The sequence below is a fragment of the Gopherus flavomarginatus genome, chromosome 8, assembly GCF_025201925.1.
Source record: "Gopherus flavomarginatus isolate rGopFla2 chromosome 8, rGopFla2.mat.asm, whole genome shotgun sequence".
NCBI classification, from domain to species: domain Eukaryota; kingdom Metazoa; phylum Chordata; order Testudines; family Testudinidae; genus Gopherus; species Gopherus flavomarginatus.
Window position 1 is genome coordinate 56,716,447 of NC_066624.1, and position 15,772 is coordinate 56,732,218.

Genomic DNA, 15,772 nt, shown 5'->3' on the forward strand with positions numbered 1-15,772 from the left:
CATCATTCAAATAAAATTATTTAAACTACAGGCGTCCTGAACTGGGGGGACTGGGCCAATTTTATTTAACAACATTTTTTAAATCTTCGACTATTTAACACATACGACCCTGGAATATGATTTAATGCTAAAACATGCATTAAAATGGTATTCTTAATTTATTTTGTATAATTTACTGTTTCCAAGAATAGTGTTTAAAAATTTTAATTTGCTTAGATGCTTAGAATGATACAAACAATTTTACTTATTACTTATTTTTCAACTTTGGAACCATAAATTTTAAATGTAGTAATAAATAATAACAAAAAATTATTAACTTATTATGGAAGATAATATTACCCCTCGTAGCCAAGGGCAGTCGATGACAAGCCTTTCTTTAAATATGAAATAAAAATGACCAACCGCCAGGTCGGCATGCCTATGGTTTGAATAATTTTGGATAATGTAATACGGTAGTACATATTAACGCTAAGACACAGACTTTATATTAAAGCATTTTTGAGATATTAATCAGAAATTAACTTTTCATCACCTCCTTAAAGGACTGTAGCTCCCTTAGGAAGAATTTTAGGACACACGTTCACAGAAACATTTTTTCTTAAAATGACCTAAGGATTCACCCCCAAAGTTGTGTTGGACATTTTCCAATCACTCTGGATATATCACAAATATCACTCTAATTTATGCAAAAATGTTTACTGTATATTTATATGCGTGCTGCAGACGACTTTTTCAGTAAATTTAAAATTACAAACAACACTACCAAAAGACCGTTGAACAGATGACATATAAAATAAGTCCACCAAAGTGATACGGGAGCATGTACAAATGTACCGGTAATGGGAGCCCGTGTAAGAAATGAGCTTAAGTGGTTAATATCTCTTGAGATATCTTAATCTATCAATAAACAAAAACTTTTTTTTTGCAATATACCTGTTTGTGATATCTTAAATGTTGCGTCCTGCTCACACTTTTCTGTAAGAGCAGCACTCAGCGCGTCTTGTTGATCAACCCTTACAAAAGAAGTATCAACACATACTAATCTAACTGACTAATCTACACGAGTACATGCTCGCCTAACCTTGGCACAAGGGTGAGAGCAGTCCGCAGTGTTGCTGGATGTCTCATAATTATCTGATTCTTTAATAATAAAACATATCTCAAAAAACTTTTGTAATTTTGTATGTGTACATTAAATCCTGATTTTGGCTGAAGTGAGAATAACTGTGACATATTACGTAAAGTGGTAAAGTAGATGCTTCAGATTGTATAACAAATGATATTACCTTTTTGGTACCTTTAGGACTTTCTTGATAAATACAATTCATTTTGGACTGAAAATGAAAAAACAAACAAAAAAAAAAAAACAGAGCAGTGGAGCAGTCAAGATTTTCTGTGCTCTGGCTCCGCTCCAGGCAAAAACCTGCAGCTCCACTTCTCTGCTCCAAAGCCCTGGATGCAACGTCAGTTTTGGAACACAGTGTCTCTGTGTTTTTTGGCAAAAGGCTATTTGGCGAAAATTTAGAGCAACTCTTAATGTGTTAATACAACACATGCAACAGGTATTCAGAAACCACTCCCAGGAAGAGCACACACTGATGAAGAGCACCATTCTGCTAACTGGAATGTCCCCGAAAATGCAGAAGTCACATCTGAGGGAACACGAGTAGAGTTAATTGAAAAAACAGTTTTTAAAAAATGCTTCTTTTTTGACTTTTTATACTGTTTTTTAAAAAAATGTTGATGCATTTTTAGAAAAAAAAATTTCCACCAGCTACAGGGCTGGCTGGAAAACTGAAACATTTTTGGTGAAAATTGATGACGTTGTATTATCAAAAAATTTGGGAAGATTTGGGGAGAAGGGCAGTTGACAGGCAAAGATGGCAAAAGTGGGTAGCCCAGTGTGCAGCTAAGCACAGGATGGACTAAGGTAATTTGAATATTTGATTTAAAATGTCTTTGGGGAAAATAATTGGAAAATTCTGAGCAAATCTACACATGAGCATCATCTCATGGAAAGCTTCCAGGACCACAGAAGCATGCTTGGTCCTGCCTCAATACAGGGGCTGGACTGGATGGCTTTTCAAAGTATCTTCCTGCCTTACATATCTATGATTCTATAATTGTCCCACCCCGGGGTAATCCGTGGGTCAAATCCAGACTGCCAGACACTTTTGTGCAGACCCTGAAATCTTTTTATTTACATATTATCATCACTATTGTTATTTATTATTACTTTCTCTGGAGTATGGAGCTTGACTATATCTTGACCAAGAAATGTGGACCTTGGCAAAAAATAATTGACTAACCCTGGTCCCAGGAAACTCTCCAGAGAACAAATAAGTAGTGTCTGAGGGAGCCCCATTGAGAACATCACACGAAATAGACTCACTTGTGCTCATTTCTAAATGCTGGAGAATTTTTAAATGGAGAATCCCTCACACTCTTGGAATGACTGGAGCAGGAGCTTCTAATTTAGATTCCCCTCTCATGCCCAGCAGTGGCTGGTTTGGAGGACAATAGCTCATCCAACCTTGAGCTGTATGCAAGGCTTTATGGCATTTAAATCCTACCTTTTCCTTTGAATACTTTGCCCCCAATTCTCACCACTCCACCTTTTTCCCAAAGCCTGAACCTTCAGAAAGTATGTGGTGGCTTTAATGATGCTAATATTCTTAGGCCATCAGGAAAAAAATCACACAGTTTATCAAACCAAATGACTCCAGTTGGCAATAAGAACATGTTTACATCGTGACACAGGCAAGTAAATTACAGGTAACAACTCGATGTTTATTAGAATTGTACATAGATGTTAAACAAGTGCTACAGAGAAACACAGCAACCAACAACGATGAAGCAAAAAAACTATAATGAATTGAAGTCTATTCTGCAATGCTTTGCAAGATCATATCAAACACCAAACAGGAAACTATGGAATTAGTTAACAATTAGCTGTGTGTATTGTCCGCAGAAGGAGCACCTATAATAGAGTGTCATGTTGTGAGAATTTAAATAATCCCCTTGGACTGTGGGAGAGCCAGCCTTGCAACAGGAGTTTTGCAACAAAAATAGTGCCCCAAACACATCTACCTTGTCCCAGCTGCTCTTCCAGTGGTTCCCAAGGTACTTCACACCAAGATTTTCAAAAGTGAGCAGTGATTGAGTGCCTCAATTTTGAGGTGTCTAATATGAGTGATGAATACTTGGAGCTATATTTTAAGGCAAGGTGGTTAAGTATTCAGAGTGACCAACAATCTCAGTGGCATAACTCTCAGCCTTAACGAAGGCTGAATGTGAGAGCTAAAAATTACTCAAGAGCTATATTTAGTTATATACATTTGTTACAATCTAGGTTTTGTGCTTCAGCATTTGTGCTGTAAATAATTTACAGTAATTATAGAAGTGGGATAACAACAGGCATTTATAGGGAAGTCAATTTAGATCTCACATGAGAGATATTCCTTGTAATGAGGGACAGTAGAGTTGAATATTCACTGGGCATGTTGTGTAAGGTCATCAGAGTCACCTCACACAAAGTTAAACTAGCATACCAGGTGAAAAAATGTGCAGGCTCTCCAAAACATGTAGCAGACATGTGTGGTGCTGAAGGAATCCACTGGAGAGTAGGAAGAGAAGGGAAATTGAAGCTCACACACAATTGAGGCAAAGTCAGTCCGCAAGTTCTTCAGAAAATCCATTGCAGGCAAGGGGAAAGCAATTGTCATTTATCATCAGAATATGGGAATGAAGTTCTCTTACAGCTAGATTCAGCCTGCATTGGGTAAGCTCCCAAGACCCTAAGCTTGGCCTTTCACACCTTTAGTACCTATAGGCAGCCTGATTGATGTAATCAGATGCAGACCAAGATGCACTCGGATTGTAAAAATCAAAGAAAGGGAAAGATAAAAGAAAATCCTAACATAGCTTCAGAGAGAAGCTTCTGCCTGATTTCCAGGGTGCTAAGCACTCACGAATCCCACTAAAGTTAATAGTAGCTGGAGGTGCTCAGCACCTTTCAAAAATCAGGCCACTTCTCTTTTGCAGAGGACACTCCCTTGTCTCCTTAATGTCAGCACTTGTCTTGTGTGCTGTTAACAAAATAAACTAGTGGATGTTAAACTCATTCATTGTGATGAGATGGTGAGAGGGAAATAACTCCAGGAAAGGGGTAGCAGGAGATTTGGTATCTTAGCCAGTCAGGCACTGCTGGATACATTCCCATATACACTGCTGAAGTCTTCCAACTGGTTGGCTCCTTCAGTTCTTCAAGATCTAAGAGCAAAAAGGAGAAGCTGAGTGCAAGAACTGGGTGCTGCACAGAAAATGGCCCTACAAAGGCCACTGGAGCAGATATAAGCATAGAAGGAGTGGGATGCAAAAGCTTAGCTAGTCTTATCTAATCAAAAGTGACAATAAAGCAGCCGTGTACAATGAAGCACGTGTATATATCATCAGAGAGAGAGAACCATTTCTGATCTCATTGCAATGGCAGAGGCCACTCATTTTATCTTGTTTGTGCCTTTATTTCAAGCTAGCTATCAAACAAAAGAAAATTAAAAAATAAATCTAGTTCCTTTTGGGTTGGCAAAAAATATAGTACAGTATCTTAAATTTAGACTTTTCATACTGCTTTTGACCCCAAAAATCTTCACAAGCAGGAATCACTTCACCCACCACTGCAATGCTGCCACATCTAGGCTGGAATGTGGCCACTGTGTTTGTAGAAATTTTGGTGGTGCCCAGAACCCACCCCCTGAAACTCTGCCCCCCTCCTGCCTAAGGCTCTGAACGGGAGTTTGGGTGGGGGGAGGAGGTCTGGGGTGCAGACCCTGGGCTGGGGATTAGGGTGCAGGAAGGGTGCTGGGTGCAGGCTCTGGGATGGAGTTTGGGGTGGGAGGGGGTTCAGGCTCTGGGAGGGAGTTTGGGGCCGGGTGTGTGTGTGAAGGGGAGGGGTGCATGCTCTGGGAGAGAGTTTGGGGATAGGAGGGGGTGCAGGGGTGAGGGCTGTGGGACTGAGGATGAGGGGTTTGGGGTGTGGGATGGGGCTCAGAGCTAGGGCAGAGGGTTGGGTGAGGGCTGTGGGGCTGAGGATGAGGGGTTCATGATGCAGGAGGGGGCTCAGGGCGGGGGCAGAGGAGTAGGGTGCGGGGGGATGAGGGCTCTGGCTGGGGCTGGGATTGGGGGATTGGGGCATTGGAGAGGCTCAGGGCTAGGGCGGAAGGGCAGGGTAAGGGTAGCCTGCCCTGCCATTAGTGGGTAGGGGGCACTAGGAGCCTGCAGCAGCAGTTGATGCCTGGAGCCGGCAGAGCAGAGTCAGCGTGAGCTGCAGGCTCTGGGGCCTGGGGGAGATGAGTGGGGGCAGCAAGTGGGGGCCGAGGGACACTCAGGGAAGGCATGTGAGGACAGCAGGCGGGGCTGGGGGAAGAGACCCAGCCCCATATATTGGTTGAGCTGGGCCCCCGGGCCCTGAAGATTGGTGGAGCCCAGGCACCACGAGTGTATATAACTCGCCGCCCCAACCACAGGTTAGTACAGGAAATGAGGAGGAATATTGTATCCAGCTGATACTGAAGAAGATACTAACCATGTGTAACTGCCACTTCATTCATTAATCAAGCCAGGTTTCTGCTTGATTTGACCAACTGAAATCATGATTTCTTCATTACTGGAGAGTATGTCCAGGAGAGGATGGCCAGGTAATGCAGATCCTCTGGACTAGCAATACATGTCTGTAGGTCAGGGACTTGGAGTAACAATGTAATGGTTGGGGTCTCAGTGCCTTTCATTGTAGGTACACAGGAAGATTCTTGTGCAGAGGAGATGAGATTGTTGGCCACCCTATAACTGCGAGTGTTAGTGTTCACCATCCTTTATGCTTTCCATGAGCTAGTGTCCACCCAGTCATGCTAACCCTGGAAAAAGTGACTCACCTAGAAGAGCTTCTCATAGCACTGGTCACAGTGGACAATGTCACGATGAATGAATATTTTATCCAAGAGGTCTCCCATTGCCTTATGGCAAATCTCACACTGTGGAAACAAAAACAAGGGGTCGGATGGTTACCAGAGCCCTATTTAGAAGCATATATAGGAAGAGGATTGAGAAATTAGTGGCAATCTCTGTATTTTTAAGTGAATTTAAAGCTGGTGAAAGGTGCTGGATTAATGGCCCTGAAGTCTAAAAATCTCTGCTTCTGTAAAGAACAGGTAAGCATAAGCCATATCACAGGAAGCTCCCCATATACACCTCATCACCTCAGTGTACATCAACCTTGAGGAATGTACATCAACTTCAGGAAGAGAGGGAATGTCAGTCTCCATAACACATCCAAAACTCAGCTTCTCTGCTTGGGATGCTAATTGTGTGGTCGACTTTTTAATGCAGACAACTGTGAACTAAGGGCACTAAATTCACTTTACCCACCAGTAGCAACAAGTTTCAGTCACTATTGGATATGAAATAGTGATCTACTATTACAAACCCTCTGAGCCATCCACTGCCTGACAATCACTGTTTGTTTGGTCAATTTGCTGTTTAATTTCACTGGATTATAAAATCAATTCAATCAACATGTTAACAAAGGGATCTTCTAGCTCAATAATTAGTTTATACAGTAGCCCAAGATAATTTTTGTGGGCACTTTCAAAATCTGTGGCCACATGACTTCCTACTCCAAGATGGACCCAGATCTTGTTTGATCTGATTTTAAGCTGAAAGTCTGAACAAATATTGCCTTATGATCACTTTCCCAGCCACAAGTCCCCTCCAGTTCCATTACATACTAACAAGTAGAGAATGACCTTTAGTAATAATGTCTCTTACCCTAAAGCAGTATTCATGGCAGTAAACATTGAGATGGTCTATCATTATCTTAGGGCAGTCTCGGATCTCATGGCCACAGTAAGTGCAGACACCATCACATGACCTGTGGGGTTGGAGAGGAAAGGATTCAAATCACAACATCACCACACCTCAATAACACCTGTCCCTGAGTAGGAGCAAAGGCAATCTTAGATCTAACACTAGCACCACCATTCAGTACAAAAGTGGACATCTATCCATATGTCTTGGCTGTGCCAAGAGCCGATACAGAAGTATCTGTGGTGTAGCAGGATTGCCAGAGTTCAAGGGCAAAGATTCCTATGTAGTTACTCCAAAGCAGCATGGCAGCAGGAAGCACTGTTTTAATATCACCCCCAGTAACTCTATGGCTGATGCTCTTTATTCTCCTTGGACAGTTCTAACCTTCCTTACCAGGAAACCAAAGAAAAGAACATTATTTTACTGAACATCTATATATGATATAAAAGATCATATACAGTAAAGCCTTAAAGAATGTTTCTGTATAATAGGGATCGGCAACCTTTGGCACGCGGCCATTTGTTTACCTGCCGCGTCTGCAGGTTCGGCCGATCACGGCTCCCACTGGCCGTGGTTTGCTGCTCCAGGCCAATGGGGGCGGCGGGAAGCGTCGGCCAGCACATCCCTCATCCCGCGCCGTTTCCCACAGCCTCCATTGGCTAGAAAAGCAAACCGTGGGAAGTGGGAGCTGCGATTGGCTGAACCTGCGGACACGGCAAGTAAACAAGCTAGCCCACCAGGCTATTTACCATGGCAAGCTGCGTGCCAAAGGTTGCCGATCCCTGCTGTATAACATCCCCTTGAAATCACCCCAGTGCAATGAATTTTCCTACCTCTGGGAGGTGCTGCTGTGCAGGTAGTTTGCTCTCTCTATGTCAGACCAATCAACTAGGTTGTCACTGGAGAAGAGAGGGAGGAAGAGATTATTACTTGACAGTCACATGTAGGAGCGGAAACATTAATCATCAGTGCAGTGCACTCAAAAATTCTAATTGGGTCACAGTGCTGCTGAGCAACTTCCCAGGTGCCTCTTTACTGACAAGAGGGTTGTTCCTTGCCAATTAAATATCAATAGACATTTTCTTAAAAGTGAGTGCTGTGCTAGTGAAAGGCAGCAAAGTGTCATCACCACAGACTGATCTTTCCTTTTATGCACAAGGCACATACTGAATGAGGGGCAGCAGAGCACAAGCTTTCCCTGCTTGGGCACCAATGCACCTCACTCCCAACCCAGAGGGACCACTCTGATGGTGAGACAGGGTAGTTTAGGCTCTAAGGCCCACCCAGTGCCTGGCCTCTCTGCTAAGTATGCTAACGAGGGTGCTAACGAAGGTATATGGTTTTGTGACCTGGACAGAGATTATGTATGTGACGTTGCACTCTATATGATTTTATGAAAATATGCCAATGTAACTGGAATATGCCTTATGCAAAAGGTCTCTTGTAAGCTGTCATTACAAAGCTTATAATCTACTGAGTGTGATCATCCTATTTGTACAAATGTACCACTCTTGTATCTGAAACTACAAATATGAAATATAACTCTGAGGGTCTATTGTAATTATACAAAGTGTGAGCCATTAATGGTGGTTTGGAATCTTGATGACTCCCATTAATCAGGACAATTGTCTGCAGAAGGTTCTGTTTTACCTGTATACCTGTGTGCTGGCATGTGAGTAATGACGTCTTACAGTGACATGTAATCATGTCACCTGAACTGGAATCCATCTCTAACCTAGTGCTTTTCCATTGAGAAGGTGGGGGAGGTGGGAACTCAGTGGGACAAAGGATTCCTGCCTTATGCAAAAGATATATAAATGGGTGGAACAGAACAAAGGGGGCTATCATGAGAAATCCCCTAGCTACCACTTGAGCTGGAACAAGGGCTGTACCGGGGAAAGGATTGTGCCCAGACTAGGAAGGCATCCAGTCTGTGAAAGAAATTTATTGAAACATCTTGCAGGGTGAGATATTATCTGTACTTAGTTGTATTACTGTATTAGGCTTAGATTTGTGTGTTTTATTTGATTTTGCCTGGTAATTCACTTTGTTCTGTCTGTTAATACTTGGAACCACTTAAATCCTACTTTCTGTATTTAATAAAATCACTTTTTACTTATTAATTAACCCAGAGTATGTGTTAATACCTGGGGGGGGGAGGCAAACAGCTGTGCAGATCTCTCTATCAGTGTTATAGAGGATGAACAATTTATGAGTTTACTCTGTATATGCATTATACAGGGTAAAATGGATTTATTTTGGTTTAGACCCCATTGGAAGTTGGGCATCTGAGTGTTAAAGACAGGAACACTTCTGTTAGCCTCTTTCAGGTTAAGCCTGCAGCTGTGGGGCAAGTAATTCAGACCCTGGGTCTGTGTTGGAGCAGACGGGTGTGTCTGGTTCAACAAGACAGAGTGCTGGATTCCCGAGCTGCCAGGGCAGAAAAGCAGGGGCAGAAGTAGTCTTGGCACATCGGTTGGCAGTTCCCAAGGGGGTTTCTGTGATTCAATCTGAAACAATGTATACAGCAAAAGCTGTGTACAGGCTGGTTTACCCAGCTAGCTTGAATCCAACTAGGTGGATAACTGAAGAGAGCGCAGTGCAGGCTTCAGAATGGGCAAGCGCTAGCATTTGTGCCAAGCCCATGCTACGCAGTCTGAAGCCCATGCAGTGCTGCCTTCACTGCTACTGTTACCTGCACTAAATGGATTCAGCTTAGTTCAGACAGGCTAGCTTGTGCACAGCTTTTGTTGTGTACATATATCATGAGCTCACTAATTCATTTGACGTTGGCCACTGGACAGACTGGGGTGAAATTCTGGCTCCACTGAAATCTGTGAAAACACTCCTATTGATTGCAATGTGGCGACGATTTCACACAAGGCATCCTATTAACATTTTCGGATATCATTAATATTGATTATAGTACCACTCCCAATACGTACCCAACATGGTAGGCACTCCACAGACAAATAAAAGACACAATCCTTGCCCCAGTGAGCTTCATGTTTGCTTACTTTCTTGAAGACATTTGTGTTAGAAATACTCTGGGCACCCAAGTGAATGCTGATATTCCAAATATAAAAGCACATCTCTAAGTCACTGAGATCTGTTTTTGAGACCAGAATAGCTAGAAGCTGACAATGGTAACATTGCTGTGGCCAGCGGATTATAAACTCTAGCGCTGTACTGAGTGAGGATAAAAGCACAGCAAGCATGCATTTTAACAAGATGTTAATGTTTGCCAGGTGAGCATAAATAGAAAGCAAAGAGAGCCAAATACCACTCTCAATTACACTGGTGAGAATCTGAAATAACTTCACTGACTTTAAACAAAATTTTAAACACATTGTGAGTTTTGGCTTGAAAATAGATAATTTTTCAATCAAGAATGGTCCTATTTTTGACAGAAAACCCACAACAAATCTGTTTTCGCACCAAATCCAATCACTTTTGCAAATATGCAATGAAGCCCATCAGCATCAAACACTGAGGTTTTGGAATTTCAGTGTGACTGTTTCACTACCCTAACCCAACAGACTCAGTTCTGCCTCTCCACTGTGGAGTGAGCCATGGATTGCTCATACCTGCTGTAGCGTGGAGATAACTCACGGCTGTTCACATATTCCTTCACAAAGAGGATCCCTTTGCTAGAGAAGGATGGAGACAGTAACAGAAACATTCACATCAGAGGAGTCAGGAACTAATGGAAGTGTAAGACACAATGTGTGTGTGTGTGCACACGCATGTGCATGGAAAGGGGGATGGTGGGATGCAGGTGCTCTTGGATTATCACTGTATCTCAATTTACATTCAGTTTGACCATTTCCAACAATCTCAGGATTTAATAGCCATTAGCTCTCTCTTCCTCTCTCTGTCCTTTAACATTTAAAATCTATAAACTAGTGATACTTAAGAATGATTGTCATTGTGATTTGATGGTTATCCTTTGTGCTGTTTTTCTTGCAGATCAGGAAATGGAACGTCCTTGCACTTGTGTTGTCCCCCCCACCCCCGACACACACTTTGTAATGCTCTCTTCAAAGTGACCTGCCCCTCATGTGTCTGTACTTTTGTCACAGATCCTACACAAGACATCATTCCCACCAGCACACTCCCAGAGCTTGTGAGAATAAGGTAATCAGAGGAAGAGTTCAAGTAACCCATCTTTCTCCATGGTTCATTTCATTGGCTGCCTTTGGGCTACAACTAATCTTTTCTTCTTATGTGATCAAATTAAGCTGTGTTCCAGCTAAGGAAAGAAAAAGAGCCTTTTTCTTTTGCATAGACTCTTCCAGAGTCAGCATCTCACACGAGCACTCTCTGCTTGCACAGTAATAGTTATCATAAACAGTGTGGCACTATGCCACGGGCACTCCAACACTAGCCAACAGATGCCCACATTGGCATCTTAGCAGGAGTTTCAAAGCTGTAGATAATTTGCATTAAATGGACCAATTTCAGCTTTAAGGTGCAGCCTTTGGAGATTACATGTGCCAGTATGCAGTACCCTGGCTTGGCCAAGTTTACCTGACTCGGGTACTCTGGTCCTGCAGGTCAACCTTCTATAATAAAGCTACAGGTGCCTATATGCTACACTGACCCCCTGCAGCTATATTTTGGCCTTGCCTACACTATGCAATGCCTTTGCAGAATCACTCCTCCTCAAAAGTGAATCCAGTTTGACAAACTGGCCTGTGATCCAAATGGAATCAGAGCGTTCCAATCTGGGGCTAAGTGAGCAGAGCAGGAAGGTTTGCAAGCTGCATCACTTCATTAGGTCATTCCATATTTTAGAGCTCAAAGTATTTATCAGCCACATGAAACAGAACAGGTAAAGTCTACTCAGTGGGCCAAATTCTAGCTTTATCTTCTGACTCTAAGGTGCCTATCACCACAGTATCTAAGCAGAGTGTATGCTCATAGGGCTCCCATTTCACTGCAGTAAGAGCCATTCACATGCATCAGGGACAGGATTTGGCTCTCTGTGAGGATCTGTGCATGAGAAGAGAACTGCTCAGGATAACAAACACAAGGCAAGTCTCCTCCACTCTTTACCTTGCAGTGCTGGGGTTGGACTTGTGTCCCATGGCTGACGAGCTGTGGTACTGAGAGCTGGCAGCAGACATGGAGATCCTCTCACCTGAAGCTGAGCGAAGCCTGGCAAGAGAGGGAAAAGGCTTAAAACACCTGGAACCTGAATTGCAGCAGGTGTCATGTCTGTATGCTAGGGGAGAATGGATAAGCAAGAACACAATGACATTGTTTCAAAGGTGTGGGACAATATTAAGTTTCTCAGTTGCATGAAATAGCATCCTGATTCATATTTTGTCACAGGTAACATACGCTCATGTCCCTTCCCACACCTGACACACACAACATCTTAGGGCATGGCTACACTTGCGAGTTAGAGTGCATTAAAGCAGCCCAGTGTGCTCTAACTTACGACATGTCCACAGTGGAAAGGCACGTAGAGCACTCTGACTCCGCAGCTAGAGCGCTCCTGGTACTCCACCTTGGCGAGTGGAATAATGTTTGATGTGCCCCGCTGGAGTGCCATGGCTCCAGTGTGGACACCCTGGTCTGTTAATGTGCTCTGATCAGCCTCCAGAAGTGTCCCACAATGCCTGTTCTAGCCACTCTGGTCACCAGTTTGAACTCTACTGCCCTGCCCTCAGGTGACCACCCGTCAGACCCACCCTTTAAATTCTCTGGGAATTTTGAAAATCCCCTTCCTGTTTGCTCAGCCAGGCATGGAGTGCTCTCAGCGAATTTTTCCAGGTGACCATGCCTCCACGTGCCAGGTAATCCCCAGTATGGAGCAATGGCGATATGCTGGACCTCATCAGTGTTTGGGGGAGGAAGCTGTCCAGTCCCAGCTGCACTCCAGCTATAGGAGTTATGATACCTTCAGACAGATATCAAGGGCCATGATGAAAAGGGACCATGACCGGGATGCTCCGCAGTGCAGGGTTAAAGTGAAGGAGCTGCAGAATGCCTACCGCAAAGCCCGCAAGGCAAACAGCCACTCTGGTGCTGCTCCTGTGACCTGCCGTTTCTACAAAGAGCTGGATGCAATACTTGGGAGCGACCCCACCTCCACTCCAAGTACCACCATGGACACTTCAGAGCCCAGTCCAACAAAGCAGCAGGAGGAGGAGGAGGAGGAAAAAAGTGGGAGCAACAGTGCTGAGGAGGAGGAAGACACCCCGGTATCCCTATATGCATGCAGCCAGGAGCTGTTCTCAAGCCAGGAGGAAGGTAGCCAGTCACGGTGGCCGGTGCTTGGGGAAGGACAAACACCAGAGGAGGTTCCCGGTAAGCGGCTTTTATTTTGGGAAGGAAGTTATTTGGTGCAGGCTCTTGTGGCAAGAAGGGTTAGGGAGGCATGCATGCCTAGATGCGGAATATGGTGTTGATGTGCTCTCTCACATCGCGGTAATCGGCCTCAGTGATCTCTTCAAAGGTCTCAGCCAGAACTTGGGCAATGCGCTTGGGCAGGTTTCATGGGAAAGCCACTGTGGTCCTTGACCCAGTCAGGCTAACCTGTCCACGCCACTGTGCCATGAGGGGCAGGGGAACCACTGCTGCACACAGGCAGGCTGCATATGGGCCAGGGCGGAAGCCACATTGTAGTAGAAGACCCTCCCTTGCTTCCCAGATCACCCTCAGCAGCGAGATATCTTCCAGGATGAACTCCTGTGGAAAATGTGGGGACAGTGTTGAGCAAATGGCCCCCTGCAGCTGTTGGCTCTCCTCAAGGCAGAGGACAATACAGCCATGAAAGAATCAGTCCCCCTTAACCCTGTGCTTACTCACCATTTTGGGGCTCCCAGGGGTTGTGTGTGCTCGCTTTGGGATGGGCAAATTATGCTATTGTGTAGACTGTGCTTGCCCTCCTTAAGTACAGGGGAATCATTGCTCTGTCTGGTGTGAACGATGCTACCTCTGTTAAGTGTTGCATTCTGCCTTTACAGATGCAACCTTGAGATCTCAGCCGTCCGTGTTATCACCGGCTGACAGGCTGCAAAGAATCAGGACGAGACCATGTAGAAGCAAAGAGGACATGCTGCATGAAGTCACAGTCCCTTAATGAAAATCAAAAAGTGCAGAAGTGGCGGGAGAGTGAAAGGAGGGTCCGCCAGCAGAATGCGGATCACAGTCACCAAAGCACGGAGAGGCTGATGAGCATCATGGAGCACCAAGCGGACTCGATCCAGGCGCTCGTAGCCATGCAGGCGGAGCACTACGTGCCGTCTCCGCCTGCAGCCCTTGTCCCAAAACTCTTTCCCTTGTGCCCCCATGTCACCTCCAACCCACTTTCCCCAACATCCCGGTTCTTAACTCCACTAGCTGCCTCCAACACCTGTAGCGTCACCACCTAGCCCTGAAAACTACGAACCTTACTCACTGCACTCAACCCCCATCACCATGCAGTATAGCCATCCTGAAGTGCAGCACTCATTGCACAGCACTCCAGACAGGCTTCATTCCTGCAGACCGAAAGGGAAGACGGAGCGTGCAGTACAAAAAACGTTGAAAGATGGTGCCAATTGTGGACAGAAGCAGAGAGATTGCTGGGATGCGAACCAATGCATCATGGGGGATTGGGACAGGACCCAAAATGCCCCACACCCTCTTCCCACAAGCCACAGCACCAGAATGGGAATAGGTGCTCTGTGGGATAGCTGCCCACAATGCACCACTCCCAATGCCGCTGCAAGTGCCACAAATGTGGACATGTCAGTGTGCTTGCAGCTGTCAGTGTGGACAAACTGCAGCACTTTCCCTACTGCGCTCTACGAAGGCTGGTTTAACTGAAAGTGCTCTATATTTGCAAATATAGCCATGCCCTTAGAGAGAGGAGTAGCTTCTCAGAGGATTAAACCTGGGGCAGTACAGTGAAGGGAGGGTCAACTAAGAACTTCAAAAGACCAAAGGTCATACAGAATCACGTAGCTATCTCTGAGATGGGACAGCCATGGCCAAGTGAACAACCAGCACACAACACTGTACAATAGGAGAGGGAGGGGAACTACCTGGCCAGGTCTTCAGCCCAAACTTTTAGCCTTAGAAAAAGAATGCAGTGGACTATAAGTGCCCATAGAGAGTAGAGTGGACCATGGTTGTTAAGATGTTACCAGAAATAGCCATGCCTAGCAACCTGTATGAAACATAACTAATCTACCTTAGAAGGCTAAAGGGCAGAGTTGATCCTGCTAGATTCAAACCTTCTGGCTCTAGGATATCTAGGAATTCCATGCCTGATGTTCATACCTATATGAAGTCCCTTCTGGGTTTAAACTACAGATCCGATACTCACAGCCTGCAGGACGTGCACCCTACAGAGTGTCATGCTGTGCTTATATGGGCTTAAATGCTGTGAAGTACTGTAGAAAAATCCATACAATGAATGAACTGCCACCTTCAACAGGCCAGTAGCAATTCTGGAGCCATTTTGACTGATTGTTGGCTTTCTGGAGATAGTATACTGTGGGGTTTGCACTGCGTATGGAAAGTCCACAAACGGAATGGCAAAGAATCTCCATCAAGCATCGTGTGGATGAGGACATATCACAGCCCCATCCTGTGTAGTATCTGCCGGGAACAATTAATCCAGATTAAAGATAGTCTTGTGCATCCCAGTGGGCACAAGTGGTTCATGTAATTGCAATCATTTTCCAGAGAGTGAGCGATCACATCACCTTCATGACATCTCTCTGCCTTGAACTGGAGGTTAAAAATCTGCTTCTTGGCTCCCACCTCAAAGCAGCTGACTGCAGGCTTTTCACATGGCCATCACCAGCCCCATCCCTTTACCTTCTGGTGTAATACAATGTAAAATGGCATGCTGTGACTTCCTTGTGACATAGTTACAATGCTGTCTCTAGAATGGGACTGGGAGTAGTGG

General features: G+C 44.6%; 1 protein-coding gene across 4 annotated transcripts in view; it reads right to left on the bottom strand.

Moving 5' to 3' along the window:
- Positions 1–2,769: 2,769 nt before the first annotated feature.
- ZNF185 (zinc finger protein 185 with LIM domain) overlaps positions 2,770–15,772 on the bottom strand; it is a 94,851-nt gene continuing 81,848 nt past the window's right edge. For all 4 annotated transcript variants that reach the window (XM_050965437.1, XM_050965435.1, XM_050965434.1 and 1 more), the window contains 6 exons: positions 11,920–12,021; positions 10,449–10,511; positions 7,695–7,760; positions 6,823–6,925; positions 5,931–6,029; positions 2,770–4,272 (listed from right to left, as the gene is read on the bottom strand). In XM_050965437.1, the coding sequence (XP_050821394.1) occupies positions 5,931–6,029; positions 6,823–6,925; positions 7,695–7,760; positions 10,449–10,511; positions 11,920–12,021 (433 nt within the window). In that variant the 3' untranslated portion in view covers positions 2,770–4,272. The remainder of the gene's footprint in view (positions 4,273–5,930; positions 6,030–6,822; positions 6,926–7,694; positions 7,761–10,448; positions 10,512–11,919; positions 12,022–15,772) is intronic.